Genomic DNA, 17,015 nt, shown 5'->3' on the forward strand with positions numbered 1-17,015 from the left:
TTTATTGCTTTTTTGTTCTTATGAATCTGAACCATTTCTAAAAATTCCCTTTTTGTATATTAGATTCTGTTTCCAGAATTTTTGAATAATTATAATTTAATTTGTTTTTTGATATTTCATGGTTCTTTAATGCAGTTCTATTTTTATAACGTATTGATGACCTCTTAGTCTATTTTCTAAATACTGAAACGTTTACTCTATGTAGACAGCGTATATGTATTTATTTCGTTAGATGTGGTTTCTTTATATACAAATATTTACCATTGTGAAAAATATATTAATGTGAAAACGGGACAAAATTAAGGAATATACAGAAATACCTCAAAACGAATTTATAAATGATATAGAACTCACACTTACAACATATTTCAAATATGAAAATGAAATATACAAACAAATTGTTGGTTTTGCTAAGGGGGCTTCCATTTCAAGTGTTATAGCACAATTAGTAATGGAAGATCTTGAGGAAACTGTCCTAAGCAAACTTGATATGAATATTCCATTCTTTTTCCGATATGTAGATGATTGCATTACTGCTGTACCAAAGAATCAAATTGAAAACATAAATAAAAAATTCAATTCTTATCATAAAAAACTTCAATTCACAATCGAGGTTGAGCAATATAATAGAATCAATTTTCTTGAGGTCACATTATATAAAATTAACAATAACATGAGAATATAATGGTATACGAAACCAACTTGGTTTCAAGATTACAACTTCAATTCGTGTCATCCTATGGCACAAAAAAGATCAGTGGTAATAAGTGTGTAAGATAAATATATCTAACTATCAGTTCCTGAATTTAGATGCTTAGCTATTCAAAAAGCAAAAGCTGCATTGAAAGAAAATAATTATCCGGAAAAAAATGATAAATAACATATTCAAGAAAAGGATAAACAGCTACTACAATCAATTCAAATATAAAGCAGAAACGAAACATCAAAACATAAAACATTTTTCCTTATCATATGTACAAGGAGTTTCCCAACAATTATCGGAATATTTCAATAAATATGATATTAGTATAAGTCATAAAGGACATAATATATTATAGAAACATTTCTAAATACATACTAAATTAAAATCCAAAACACCAAAAAACAAAAGAAGTAATATTATATATCAAATGTCTTATACTAATTGTGACGCTGTCCACCTTGGGCAAACATCTCAGTATTAAGAAAATAGACTAAGAGGTCATCAATACGATAAAAAATATAAATGCATTAACGAACCATGAAATATCAAAAAAACATAAGTTCAATTATAAAGATTTAAAAATTCTTGAAACGGAATTTATTTGAGATGTAGAGACCAAGGAAAAATTAATTTTTCTTATTAAAACAAAGTTCTAAGTTGATTTTTAGATAAAGTTTGAAGTTTCGACTTTTCTTCAAGTCTTTATAAAAGAAACTAATTTTAAACCAGAAGGTACCTAAAATCAGGAACATTTAGATGCATTAATATATCAAAAAGTTCTAAGAAATAAGAAATTGAAGGAAGCAGTTTTTGACCGTGGCAAGGAAACACCAAAGTGGACTGACTGAAATTATGGTCAAATACAATATATAAGAAAAGAAATATGTATAAATGTATAACAATAATAAAATTTTACTTACAATCAATAATTAAAATTTCCGGTGATTTTTGATATTGTTAATGCTTGTAAAAAAATTTTAACCTCATAGAATTCAAAATTCAATATTCAAATTGACGTTGATAGATATATTGATTCTGGTTTATATAGGAATTTTCATTAATTTTTGATTGGTTAGATTATGAATGACGTTGAATTTTTATAGGTTAGATAAGTATAAATTTTAATGAATGATGTTTAATATTGATTGGTAAATTTATGGATAACATTAAATTTCAATAGGTTAGGTCGTTATGGATGTAGTTGAATATTCATTGGATATAGATATAGAATATATATGACAATAAATTTTATAGGTTAGGTCGTTATAAGTGAAGTTGAAATTTATAGGTTAGGTGATGTTAGTTGGTTGTTAATGGCACTGAATTTTCATATTATTTGTTTTTTCAAAATCTAAAAGATATGAATGAATTACACTAATGTTATTTGAATGAGTTTTCTTATTAATGCATTGATCACTTTGGGCAATATATATTGTCTCCAAAAATAACGTTTTATGTAGTTTTTTCAGTTGTCAAAACTTTGACAGATTCACCATTCATATTGTGTCCTTCAAGATAGACATGAGTCGCTAATGAACATCTATCAGGATATAATCTGATATCACTCTTGTGAGAAGTTATTTTTTCTCATAGAAATAGCATATGTTTTTGATTTAAAGTATCCCAAATTGGTGTAAACGAGGATGTATTGATATCTAGTTAGCCTAGACCAGTTCCATGTATAAACAAAATATTGCGTTACCATAGCAACGAACAATAACTTATTAGAAGTGTCAGTGTAAAGTTTGACGTCTAAAAAGTAAACCAAACTTAGGCAATAAATTAAAAGAAAATAGATGTCCACCGAAATTATGAAAATCGAAAAATTGAAGTATGGAGCCATCATCAAGTACCTACCTGTATTTAAAAGGGTTAAGAGGTAAGCAGATTTACGAAGATATGCTTTATACCCTTAGTCTTTCGTATGCAAGCTTCAAAAGAGGTAAATTTTCCATTGAAGATGATGGCTGATTGGAAAGGCCAGTTTTAACGTTGACCAAAAACGTGCAAGGGTAGAAGCATCGCGTTTGATCTGTTCTCGATTTGAAAACGATGTAGACTTCTTAAAACGAATTGTTACTATGGATGAGATTTGGGTACATTTCTACGATCCATAAAGCAACAATCTATGGAATGGCGACACTATGGTTTTCCAAGACCTAAGAAGTTTCGTGTCCAAAAATCTGCTGGAAAAGTCCTTGCTTCAGTTTTTTGGTGATCGATGTCCTTCGTATGCGATCGAGAAAGTTTCTTTGTCAGTCCCCGAAAATATCGATGCAGTTCATGACATGATTTTATCAAACCGTTAAATTGGGCTAAAACGGATATCTAAAGCACTAAATATTTCATACGAACGTGTTTACCATATAGTTAGTTTTGACATGAGAAAAATTGCTGCGAAATGGATCCCCAAATGTTTGAATGTTGACCAGAAGCGTGCGAGGGTAGAAGCATCGCGTTTGTTATAGATGAGACTTGAGTACATTTCTACAATCCAGAAACAAAACAGCAATCGATTGAGTGGCGACACTCTGGCTCTCCAAGAAATAAGAAGTTGCTTGCCCAAAAATCTACTGGAAACGTTTTTGCATCAGTTTTTTGGGATTGCCACGGTGTAATCATATTTGATTTTTTGGAAAAGAGTAGAACAATAACTGGAGATTACTATTCGACATTACTGACCACTCTACGGGAAAAAGTTAAAGGTGTTTTGTTTTTGCAGGATAAAGCCCCTGTACACAAATCTCATGTTGCCATGCAAAAAATTCGTGATTTGGGGTTTGAATTTCTAGAACACCACCCTTATTCACCAGATTTGGCTACGTCCGACTATCATCTCTTTCCTCAACTGAAAAAAAGTGCGTAAATTTTTTTCCAGCAAGGAGGTAATAAAAGCTGTGGAGGTCTGATTTGCAGAGCAAGAAGAAACATTTTTTTTAAAGGTCTAGAGACGTTGCAGGTTCGCTGTAATAAATGTATCCAATTAAGAGGAGAATATGTTGAGTAATAAAATCTTCTGATATTGAAATTTTGTTTGGTTCTATTGTAGAATAAGAATTTGTCAATATATCCTCGTATATGTCATAAATAATTTTTCTGATTGTGGAGTGAGACATCCTGAATAAGAAAGCTATAGATCGAAAAGTGCTGCCAGTAGTTAGAAACCTGAAAAAAAATCATATTTCAAGTGTTTGTCATAACTATTACTTGTTTAGATGTATTGAAATTCTAAAACTCTGTGAAGGCGCGATGTTTCTTCTGAATAATTTCTAAGAAGGATTATTCATTTATTTGTAATGTCTCTTTAAGTTATATAGGTTTCGAGACCGAAGAATTTGAATAAAGTTAGTTTAGTGTTAGTGATAAATGAATTATTATAAGTTACTTAAGTGTAGTGTATAGTATTAGTAGTATAGTATAGTAGTAGAATGAATTAAGAACGTAAGAGACAGTGTTTATCAATTAACTTCTTGAATAGAAATCTTTTAAGTAAGGAGCACATCAAAATATACTTGGGAAAGCTATATGTGGGTCTGAGACATTAGTAATTTTGCTTCAAATCGATTATAAGGGTGGCTTAGGAATATTTATGTCAATAAAATAAAGAGACCATCTGAAAATTACCTCAGTGAGTCTCAAAATAGTTGTTTGCCTGACTCTATTGAGGGCGATCACAATAAGCTTCCACCAATTAATAGGAAAGTGGAGGATGAAGCCAAAGCTAGCAGACCCTTAAATTCTAAGTGGCCTTAAGATAATATACATTATTCTCCTAGTACCCCCCCCCTGCAAAAAATCGAAAAAGAAAATTGAGAGAGACGGCACAATGATAAAATGACTTCATGTAGAAGAGAAAAAACTGTATCATCAATAACAAAACGGTGATAAGTGCAACGATGATGATCACCATTTGGCTCTAAGCATCTTTACATACCTGAAACAGTTACCAACGCATCGAAAATTAATTGTTAGAACTAAGTTCCTGAAAATCATCACTCTGGAATATGAAGCTTTACACCGAAATTATTCCCCTCGTCTATCAATCACATCTCTGACATCATTAAATTAAACTTTTTTACTAATTCCAGTACATCTTTGTAAATTATGTTACTAAATTATATGCATAAAATAAATATAATTTGAATTTCTTGACGATGTTGATACGTAGTTTAATGTAACAATCAATTTTTGTTCTCAATCAATCCACTCTTGAAAGTTTGAGTGTTTGTGAAGTTTTATTTAAAGATTGAATATATAATCAAATGTAGATGGTGACATAATTGTATATTCAAAAATTTTTTGACAATTTTCTCTGCTCTGCATATGATCACTCAAATTCCCCATTTCCACTATATGCCAATTACCCTTGTGCTCAAATTTTCCAATGAAAAAGACTTTATGGCAAGTGTATCTAATAAATATTCGAGTTTATTAGGTCGATCTATTGCTAACCGAGGAAGGAGAAGTTGGGGATCAATGTAATAATCACTAATTCGTAAGAATTGAAACGTAATTTTTCTACCAAATTCGTGTGAATAAATAACTGTCGTACGAATTCTTATACAATGTAACTGCAGCCCAATAATCTCATGAACTAATGTGAAAACAAAATTAATATATCATCGAGAGGAGTTCTAAATTAAAGAATCCACCGAGTGGAGTGTCCTGCCAAAGACAAGAGCAGTGTGTCCTATAATTTATATGAAAAATAAAAAGCTTATTATATTGAGATCGAAAATGAATTTTGATCAAATTCATCTCAACCACTAAGATAAATATACCTAATTATTCAAATGAGGATACTAACAGTATTTTAGAATATGGAATTATAAGATTCAAAAACTCTTAAAACCTTTCGAGTGAAGAATTGTGACTTAAAAAATAGTCTTTTTACAAACAAAATCAAATTAGAAAATAGTATTTAAGAAGTGATCAAGCACTAAAAATAGAGGTCTGAATAAATATTGAAATCTTAGCTTATTTCCAGAAACACACGACAAAAATATTATTCCATTCTAATTATACAACAATAAAATATTGATTGTGAAGTACACAATCCTCTTTCTATTTATTTATGAAGTACATGATAGGTAGTAGTGTTAAATTAGTTTGTAACCAATGGTGATATTGAGGAATATTACCTGTTGTATTATAAATTTTACTATTCGTGTCAGGTACTTCTTGACATAATTGGTCTAAATTCACTTTGGAATTAGTTGGAGTTACATCATTGGAATCAATAACATCTAATATACAATTTATATTGGTGTCATTTATTTGTACTAAAGATTCTACTGATTTGATTTCCGTATTGTTACTTATTTTAACCACAGAAATTTCTTCTGACCACGATTCTTCCACGCACGTCTCATAATCGTCTTTTTCTGAAAATTTATCACTTAACAGACTGTCGTTTTTCGAGAATATTTCGAATTTGTTGAGCTGTTTATTAAATTCAACACAGTTTTCTTTTATTTTCAATGTCTGTTTATCACTATCAAAACTACTGTCTACATCACTGTCACTATATTTAGATTTTGGCTTAGTTCTATTTATATGATTGCTTCTAAAAAGATCATTTTTGTTACATTGTGGTGCTTTTTCACCTAAATCTTCTACGTCCGAATTAAATGAATGACTGCACGAATTATCGTCATCTATACATATATTCATGGTATCTAGACACTCTTGAAATTCTTCTATACATTCTTGAAAGTCTTCCAAGCATGTATGGTCTTCCTCAGTATCCTGCAAAAATTTACATATTTACATAAGCGGAATTTAGCAATTTTCGATTTGAGAATAAGATATCAACTACATCTATACATTATTTATTGATGTAACTGGTGCACGAAGTGTTAAAAACCACCTATTTCATATACGTTTCACGTAGATAACCCAAGCTGGAATTAATTTTCTAATAACAAGCTGGAGAATTTTGACACAAAACTGAATAATTGGTATACATTTTACAGTTTCTCTTGATGATTCATTATTGTTGTGCTAATGTTATTGTGTCATTTTGAATATGTATAGTTTTAGTTGTTGTAAATTTTTCAATGCAACTTTCAATAAATGCTGTATATAGTATTGTGGATCTATTAATGTAACGCATTTGAACAGAAATTCTCATAAGTACCTAGAACGTTTCAATGGATGGTTACTGGCCACGAACTGTACTAAATTAAGTAGGAGGGACTTCAAGCAATAAAATTTATTGAAATTAGGTTTCATCACTAAATATCTAACATTCATTTTCACTTTATTAATAAATAATAACGAATTTTGCCAAAGATAACTTATTACAATTAAAGGATTATCATATCTCTAAAAAAATCCAATATATCTACATTTCACTGGAATAAGTTATAATATCTTTAATATTTTCATACTAGTAACATTACAACTGACAAATTTCCAAATTTATTTCTTCATATATTTCTCAAAAAATCTTTTTCTCGAAAATATGCCAATTAAAAAATATAAACACAAATATGAATGAAAGTAGAGGTAGCAGTATCACTTACTGTAAGTACCATCAAATAATTTTAATTAATTATTCAATTTAATTATTAAAATCTAAATGTCTTTATATAGGATGTCATATTAGTAGTTCAGGTTCATTCCCCCAGTCGACGTTAATTTGGTGAGAACAAAGAACATTGTCGTGATCCATCAATATAGGTGATCTGTGGTGTTACTTAATTAGAGAAATGGTTTTTAAAGATATCTTAAAAAATGCAATGTTTTTGACTACATTGGTCATTATTTTTGGGAAGCTTTTTGCTAATGCGGATATATTGTTTCTAAGCGATAAGGTGGATAAAATCTTTTCGGCTGTCGCCAAAATTCAATCTCTAATATGATTTAAATAACACAGAAATTTTTAGACTGTGAAATTCCAGAATTAGTGCTATCACTTCTATGACAGTTAAAATCGAAAAGGGATAGTTTTCCAATAATGTAGGAGAAATTATTGGTTTGTGTACTGCCTACACCATTGATCATAACTAAATATTTAAAAAAAATGATCTGGACTTTATCTTAATAGAGGATCATAAAGGTTGAAATACGAATATTTGCGTTAATCTTGTCAGCTTTAAACGTATCTGTGACAATTCTGTTTGAAATTATACTGCTGGAATCATTTTCAGGATTTCCCAGAAATAAAGGAGCTCACATTTACATTCCAAGTATTTTGTAGTTCTACATATCTGGTTATATTTCTATAATTGTTCATTCCATGTGCAAATCTCTTCTTTATAGGAGAATTTTATCAAAAGTATAGATTAAAACACGTCAAAAAGTTTGTGGCATATGAATAGCGGAATATACAATAGAATAATCAAACAATCAACTTTTTGCTTGCTTTCAGATACTAAATACTAGGAGAGATTAGATAAACAGAACAAATAATAATGTGAATAAATCCATAGATGTCTTATAGGGGCATTAGCCACCTAGTATAGAATAATCTACAGCAGGACTTGTCAAGCGATGGGTCGTAACCCCGAGGGCGATTACTGGACGAGCCTAAGAGGGTTGCGAGGTAAGGTGACGAAGTATTCAGGCCACAGATACCATTCGAGCAACGGATAATAACTTGAGCGACCATGTCTTCATTTAGAACCTGAGTTGAGTCCGCTTGCTTAATATTGTAGCTATTATAACAATAACACATTTATTTTCAAAAAAAAGGAGCAAGTTGAGCTATCAATAACTCAACAGAGGTGTTAAATACAATGGTATCCGCCACGCTGTTTGTATCGTAAGGTAGGTCTTATTGTTGTAAGACTAAAGGTTATGACCCCCTTTTAAATATCCATAGCAGTATTCATGTTGAAGCACTAATAGATAGATTTTCAAAATATTCGAATAGAAGATTGAAATTTGTATTATAATAACGAAAAAGTCTATTTAGTAAATAAATCACGTGAATATGATATACTATATTTGTTTTATTTCTTCATATCAAATCGTTATTTTCCGGCCAAGAAAATTTACTTATAGAAATTTCTGATCACAGTTTTACTTCGTCTTCTCTTTCTTTCTTTATTCGTTCTAGTTCGTGACCCCTCCCCTTGAAACTGAGAGGCTAAAACCGCGTTTGACACGAAACAATATTTCCCAGTTCTAAAAGATTTCTTGATATTATTTCTGATTTTACAATTTTGAAAACTACTTTTCCACAATTGTAGGAAGTAGAGGTATCAAAAGCTTTAACGCTACTTTGGTCAATTCTCGGCTTTACTTCTTTATGCCGAACAAAATTTTCTCAGGAAAAACATCGTCAAAAATATTCATCTGATCACTTGTATTTATCAGTTGACGGCAAGATTTTTGTCTGCTTTTTGAACAGCTTTCCACCAAACATTCTGTTGTCCACATGTATCTTTAGAATATAATCATTCAGTTGCTTTATCAAGTCAAAACAATGGATGTGTTATCAAAACTTGAGACATACTGTTTAATTTCCTGTATGGATTGGAAGTTTAAGTTTTCAATTTCTTTACCTCTATTACGATGTTACTAGAAGTCGATCTTAAAAGGAGTCACAGCGTTGAAAAGATTAGAAGAGTGAAAACCATTGGTCTATAGAATTACTATTACTCATTTTTACTTAAGCAAAACTGATAGATCAGAAAACTGGTGGAAAGGAGTTGAGTTTAGAAAGGATATATCCACTATACAGAAAACGAAACAACTTGAGGAAGCCTATAACTTTCTCATTTAGTTTGCTTCAACTACCAATTACGAGATAGGGGTAAGTTCGACGTCACTCACGTGTAACAGAAGGGATTATACTGTAGTATTAAAAATTAAATGGGAGATAGATCCGGTTGTAACGTGCTGACAGGGGCATTTGAAATTCGATTCATTTAGCTTATATTTCAAAAGGTTCATTGGGTGTTTATATGAGAAACAGTGAAATCTTTTGTATCGCTATAGCATACAAATGTATCTATTGACACATTGAATCTGCTAGATGATTGCGACAGGAATACACTGATTTTCATAATTAATCAGACACATGGTGAAATTTATTTTAAAAATTTAATATAAAGTCAAGACGCGAAAAATCGTTCAAATATAGACAAGCTTGCTTTTTCTGTTCATCAATTTCTAGTATAGTTATCTTCCGAAATCGTTTTTCTTAACACTTCAAATATAATGAGATCTTAAAAATTGTTTATATTACTCACTTTTAGCAAACGACATAGAGATAAAAACTGCGTTCTTTCGGGGTTCTTTTTAGCAACATTTTTTCTATTTAGTAGGAAATCATGAATTCAAATTTTTGGGTATTACGACTACTAGCATCAAGTATCTACAGTGAAAATAGTATTATTATTTCTCAACAATTCATACAAGGAGATTTTTTACAAAAAAAAAATTTGATAATGACGAAACATAAGTTTGATGATAGAACTAATTTAGGGCTTACTGAATACCTACTCGACTTTCTTAGGAAAATGAATTACCTACTCAGGCGAAGTAAATTGAAATAAACTGGAAATATAGAACTTTTGTTCACCGGAAACTTATTTTTTGAGGATGAAATGATTGTCGTTTTTTAGGATTCAGTATTTTTGTCTCTTACCGGCACAAATAATGGTTTTGTTGACCTCCTGAAAATCAAATTACAACCACTTACTAGAGATGAACCCACATTTCTTGAAAAAGAATTTCTATGCTCGATTTTATGAGCAATACTAAAGCCATTGGACTATTTTAATGGTTACGAAGCATATGGATTCCGTAGATTCCGATTTTGTTGAAGAAATTTTTTTTTCTGTTGTTTTCACTAAGTGCATTATCTCTTTAAGCGGAAAGTTCTCTTTAATATTGCTTTTAAAAGCCTAAGTTTCTCTGTGTTAAGCGCTGTTGCTGTGTGCTGGTTTTTAAGACGCACAATATTGCATTATTCTTTAATCGACTCATTTGAGGAATAATTTTTTTTAAAATTGTGTTAAACATTAACATCGGTACTAACGTCGTAGTAAAAGAGATAATAACAGCAGTTCTGTATAAAGATATTTTAATTACAAACCATTTTTCAAAGAATGGATATATGAGTATTTCGGGACTTGATGTAAAAAATTCAAGAACATTATGAATTTTCAATGGAGGATCACTTAAGTTACATGAGTTAACAATCCCTAACTTCTACACGAACAAACTGTACAATCTAAATATAACAGAAATGAATTTCACAATAGATTGTGTAACAAAAAGTTACTCTTTGTTTAACCTGATCAAATTCATAGTTCAGGAGATTATAATTATTAATTGAGAACACCTACAGGAGATATAAAGATTCAAATCGAACCGCATACATGGTGTCACTTACTTAAGAAAATCATTGAAATGTAAAAACATTTAGTTAGTAACTCTGCAACAAAAAAATCTATAGTAAATGTTCGAATTGGGCACCTCGTACTTCTGCAAACTTCCTGAGTCTACGGAGGATATTTCTTTTTACTTGGAAAAGCATTCCAAAATTCTGTCAATCGATCATTTCGTTCCTTGTGTTTACCAGCTTCAGAGCAAAATGCATTAGATGTAAGCAAAGAGTACCTTTTTGTTGAAAAATCGTTTAGAAACTTGATTTTTGCTATCTTTAGATTGTAAAAGCTAAGGATTTTTAATCATTGCGCATGAGCAGCCCCCGGCCTGTAAATAGTAGTGTAGAATTTCTGACTTCTCAGCTATGAAAGCTTATATCTCAGAAACGAGGTGTCATACGAGAATTTTTTTATGTAACAGCATTATTCACATGTCATCTACAAACTCCCGAATTTTTTGCATCAAGTTCCGGAACACCCTGTGTAGACAGATAGGCAACGCCATAAAGTAAAACAGAACAGGAGACCACAATATAGTGAAAATAATTGAAATGGCTATTAACTCGAATAAATTTTTTTTCTATCTTGAGCAAATAAAAGTTATGTATCTAATCTTTAATCCAAAACACAAATTTAATAAAAGATTTTCTCTATCTACGCTCTTCCGTTAAATGTGTTTTCGTTTACATATTATTATGTTCCTTGATTGAAAGACGAAGGCCGTTTTTTTAAACCTTTGTTCGTTTCGTGCAAATGTTACGCGGACAGAAGAAAACGGGCATGCGCTCTGGGAGACTGCAAAACTCTCGCACACACCCTTCTCCATTGTTGATATTCATGCGTCAGTCGGCGTTGTGCTACAGCCACGTAAACATGTGCTGCAGAAATCCATCGAAGAATGAGTCGTGTGTATGGGGAAAACTTCATGAGTGATGGTGTTGTGCGTGAAAGGTATCGAAATTTTAAAGATGGCCGTAATCACGTGCATGTGCAACAAGTTAGTTAAAGAAAATCGCAAATTCACTGGCTTTTTCTACGGAATTTCCCGAAGTTTCAAGGTCTGTTATGTACTACTATTGTTACTGAACGGTTAAGTTACATTGACGGCAACTTTCTTTGAAGAGGGTATTGAAAAACTTGTCCACAGATATGACAAATGTCTCAATTCCTTCGGTGATTATGTCGAAAAGTAACCGTGTACTAATCTTTTGGTAATAAAATTATTATTTTATATGAGCTTTAAGGCCTTTATTTAAGGCCTATCAGAGGTTAGAAATCGTAAATCAGACGCTACTTATTGATTATTATCATTTTTATTGAGTCAAAATATTTAGAGTGCATTACAGATTGATCTTGGAATACGTAAAGTTGAATAAATTCTTCTAATAGTACTTCATATTTCTCGCTTGCCGCACATTTATTGGCTACTTTTATCAAACAGCTTATCTTTCCCCTTTTATCGGTAATTTGTGAATTCTCGATATATTCACATCTTTGCTTCATTCCTCATCCAATATTTTCCATTTTAATATTCATCTAGGTCTAGAACAGAACAAAATATTCCAGTGTTTGTTCTGTTGCAATTACAAAAATGTATCATCTTACCATTATCAGATATTCCAATTCTTCCGACCATTTTATCAATAAATTTCGTAACAACTGAAAACATAACTCGGTGTTAGGCACATCAAAACACTCAATACTGTCAGCTACATGCTGTTCAATAAAAAATTTGCAAATCATTCCATTACTCCATGCAATAACTATTTGTTATTTCTTCTTGTTTATTTCCAAGTTTAGTTCCAAAATATACCGTAAAAAACATACTAGAAAAATAATGCAACTCATACCCAGTCTATTACAAGAGATTAGAAGAGTTGTTAGGAGAGATTTTATTTGGAATTGGTGGAAAAAATGGAGAATCGCATCAAAACAGCACAAAACCCCTACTTCGATGATGAAGTACATAATAAAGTACAGCAATAACTAGAAATAGATCTAAAACGGTGAGAGAATTATAAAAGAAATCGGAAAATACTTAAGGCACTTCTATTATTCACTTTATCCAATCTATTGTCATTAGAAAGTTTCATAATTTTAGATACAAAAAATGTAGCTATGTTATCTGGGTAACTGTAACATCATTTCAACTTCCGACAGGATCATACAAGCAGCAATATTATATCTCGACATAAGTCATAAATATAGATAAATTTCTATTGGATGAATAGAGATATAAATCAAATTTTTCGTGAGTAAACTTGTTCTGGACAATAAACGTAACGTTGAAAATTTGGTAGGACTTCAGTACAAGATGGTAAAACTGTTATCCAGAAAAATTATTGAAATAGTGTAATGTTGATATGGTTCATGTGAAGATGCATACGCTTTTAACTAAAAGTAAACAATAATGTATGAATTATTCAATATATGACGTGACTCCTTCCAAAAAGGAGCCAAGATAATTCAAAGTCAAAAACAATTACATTCCCTTAAAGGTATGTTTACTTACTTCTCTACCAAGGGAGAAAATAATGTAATAAAGGACTACATAGAAACGCAGAAGGGAGAGAAAACAGAAGAGAAACTTGATTAACAAGTATCATCGTTAACATTGAATTAAGGATATAGCGAAAACCCAAATTTGTTATATGAGGGAGTTAAAGCAGAGAATGAAATGTTTCTGATTAGTATAAATGGCATAGGGTGATTTTTTATAGAAAAATAATATTGTTGTTGATGAACTAATATAACATTTCACAATTATCGTGAGTATCAGACAGGAAATTGTAATTTTCTCCATGAGTTTGCACGTATAAAATGTAATTATATAGGAAATTTTTCATATTCAGAAAAACTTGTGTAAGCCTCTTCATAACAATACTAGAATACAACAACGGTAGTTCTCGATAATTATTTCTTGTGCATATGACAGACACACAAATATTTAACTCAAAAAACGATGAAAGTTTCGAATTGGAGATTTGTTGCGTGTCAAACAACTCTGAAAATCCATTATGAATTGTTAATTTTACATCGTGTTTCACAAAATGAGGATGAAGTGATCCGTATTTATGCTTATATAATATTTAAAACCATGAAGATAAGGAAATAGGTAACATACGTGTTTCAGGGTTATATAAGCAACTTATAAAGTTTAACTATCCAATTATAAAGAAAGATACATATTAAGAGGAGCCACCAGTGATCAAGAAGAGCCGTATGAGAAACTGAGAATATGTTATTTGGTCACTTCTATAAAGGAGACCAACATTTTCACAGATGAATCACGATTTTGTTGCACTGGTTGCGATGGTCGAGTACAAGTACCGATATGTATGCTATTTCTAAAGAAACCTAACACTAAGTTAAAATATTTGGGACTTGTTCTGTTCTTGAAAATCCATTGAAAACATTTTTGGAACTCTATCACCTATTAGTTATTATTTTTCTTATTACCATCCCAAATCTCTTTACCAACAAAGTCTATTAAGCTTAAATGTACGGAAACCTCAAGCTTCGAATTAAACTAATGATAGATAACCATATACATTTAGATATCAAAAAACAAACTGAAATGACCTGGTTAACCTGATCATAGTTTCCGAGAAACCTTATAAAAATGTAACGAGGAAAGTGTAACTAATAAGTGATTTAAGCAATGATTTGTTTCCATCTATAATTTATGAGCATATTTTTGGAAATTATCAAAGGCAACTGCAAATGTAAACATAAATCAGACAACATTCAAAGTTGTGAAAAGAAAGTGGTGTCAATCAAAAACTTATATCAGTACATCGATAGGCGTGGAATATAACAACAAAATTCAGAAAAACGTTTCATAATACTTAAATATTTAGGTACAGTTAATTATAAGATAATAAACTGCAAAAGAGATAATATATTTTGAAACTTAACTTTTTAGAATTATTTGACAAGGTTATTGATGATTCAGAAGATAATTCGCAGCAAATACTAGTATTCCACATTATTTGTTAGCTTCGGTGTATTGTCTAGACAGGTATATAGTTTAGAGCCAAAGTGATACCTTCGAATAAATAAGATACGGGGGCTACTTAGAAATCAAGTTTTGAAAGAAAAAATCAAAGAACATCTGAAAGAGCGACTGAAATTGGACTTTTCTACGTAGTCTTCAAACAACTAGATGCTCTGTCAATAGAGGTGGGTAATCTTTAGAATTCCTTCATCATCCTCGATCATAGCAACTCAATGAGGCACACTCGTAATTCCTCTTCATAAATAAGTTAAAATGATTAGTTGCAAAATTCGGCTAGAAACCGGGTAAGAGGAAACCTCTAAAGTTGCATTTGATTGGATTAATAAGTCCTTGATTGCAGTTTGCAATTTTTTGTCGGGTATTGTTATGGAGCCTGAAATTTCAAATTTATTTTTTCTCATCGCTTATTTTAAACTACTCTACTTACGCTCAAGAAGCACTACCACCCATATTTTATTATGGGTTCGCGTTCGAGAAAATCAGCCAGAAGTACATCTTACCTTTCCCGAAAGACACTCGCTAAAATGTTCTATGGTGATCTATGAACAATTGTGGTAGTTAAAATTTGGGAAAACTAAGTCCAGACTTCATAATTTTGAAGAGGCGATTTTCATCAACTTGTTCGTCAGTTGGAATTTTTTTTATCCCTTCATCCTGACCAAAAACCGTTTGAATTGACGTTGACCGAACATCATGTTGAGAATATTTCTCAAACCCACCGTTTAAGTAGGACTTGGTTAAGTTTCGCCTGCTTTTCATCTACATTTCAGTCCTATGACAATTAATGTCATTTTCCTTCCATAACTATTAGAAACAACTATAATCACAATCAAATTCTTCCTATTGTTGTATCTTTTAGTACAAGTGAAAAGTAGATTATTGGGCGAAGAAAAAATGTCAACCACATATTTTCTGTTAAATAAGATGGAAAGTTAAACAAATTCACCATCGAAAATACATGAAATTCTTACCACTGTTTTTTATAATTGCACAGAAATAACTATAAGTTTTGAATTTACAAAACCAAAACCATCTTCACTTGTTTTATAGAGTGAGATACTAAAGTAATAGTTAAATCCAATTCCACGTAAATATAAGTGCATTCAAAAAATTAACTGAAGTTTTTAATTAACCGTTCGGCAATGTAGCATTTTCAATTTTTGAATATCGGTGCCAAAATTCTCCATTCTTTGGTTTATACGATAATTGGTAGTATCAGATAATGAAATTCACAATATTTAAAATCCGAATAATACGCTCAAACTGGGCATCATTTTCTAAACAAACAAAAGGAATGTTGAAGACAAAGACCATGAGGCCGGTCTTATCCAGCTATAATGAGATGCTAAAATTCAGCGAATTCACGGCGCCTTTGAAGGTTGCTTATAAACAACGGCGAGTTGTTTATGTAATTTTTTTAGAACTAATTTCTGGGAAGGTCTTTTTATTTATTTGTTTCATTTTTTCATTTTCTGGAATTTTTGAGAAATTAGTTTTGGGTATATAAAGGAGTTTGTTTAATGGAGTTAGTTAGTTTATAATTAAAGTCATATTGAACGAAACGACATAGAAAAATAACCAGTGAATTTAAATAAATTATATGTTAGTTAAGTATTAGTGATACGTTGATTATTATAAAAGTATATAGTTAAGCCTAGTGTAAGTGCTTAAATAAATAAGTAAGAAACAGTGTTTATAAATTCACCCCACCGATAGAAATAGTATGAGTAAATAAAAATAACATTACATAACAGAAAATAACTCCTAGTGAACTCAAATGAATTTTTAATTCCTCTGATCCTTTTGTGGTATTCAAATGCTACAAAAGGCTAATTTGAATGCAGATTATTTATTATTTATTTAGGACAAACTAGGTGAGTTTTAATTCACTATAGAATGTTTTCGACCGAAGAAAATTTTCCTATGAAAATAATTTACATATAAAAAT

The 17,015-nt window shown here is 30.8% G+C and overlaps 1 protein-coding gene across 1 annotated transcript in view; it reads right to left on the reverse strand.

The window, feature by feature from the left end:
- Positions 1–17,015, reverse strand: part of LOC130894286 (uncharacterized) — a 462,711-nt gene that overhangs the window by 298,549 nt on the left and 147,147 nt on the right. Inside the window, exon 14 of the mRNA XM_057801000.1 lies at positions 5,845–6,451. Coding sequence (XP_057656983.1) covers positions 5,845–6,451 — 607 coding nt within the window. The remainder of the gene's footprint in view (positions 1–5,844; positions 6,452–17,015) is intronic.

Source organism: Diorhabda carinulata, chromosome 5, assembly GCF_026250575.1.
Source record: "Diorhabda carinulata isolate Delta chromosome 5, icDioCari1.1, whole genome shotgun sequence".
In the NCBI taxonomy this organism is placed as follows: Eukaryota; Metazoa; Arthropoda; class Insecta; order Coleoptera; family Chrysomelidae; genus Diorhabda; species Diorhabda carinulata.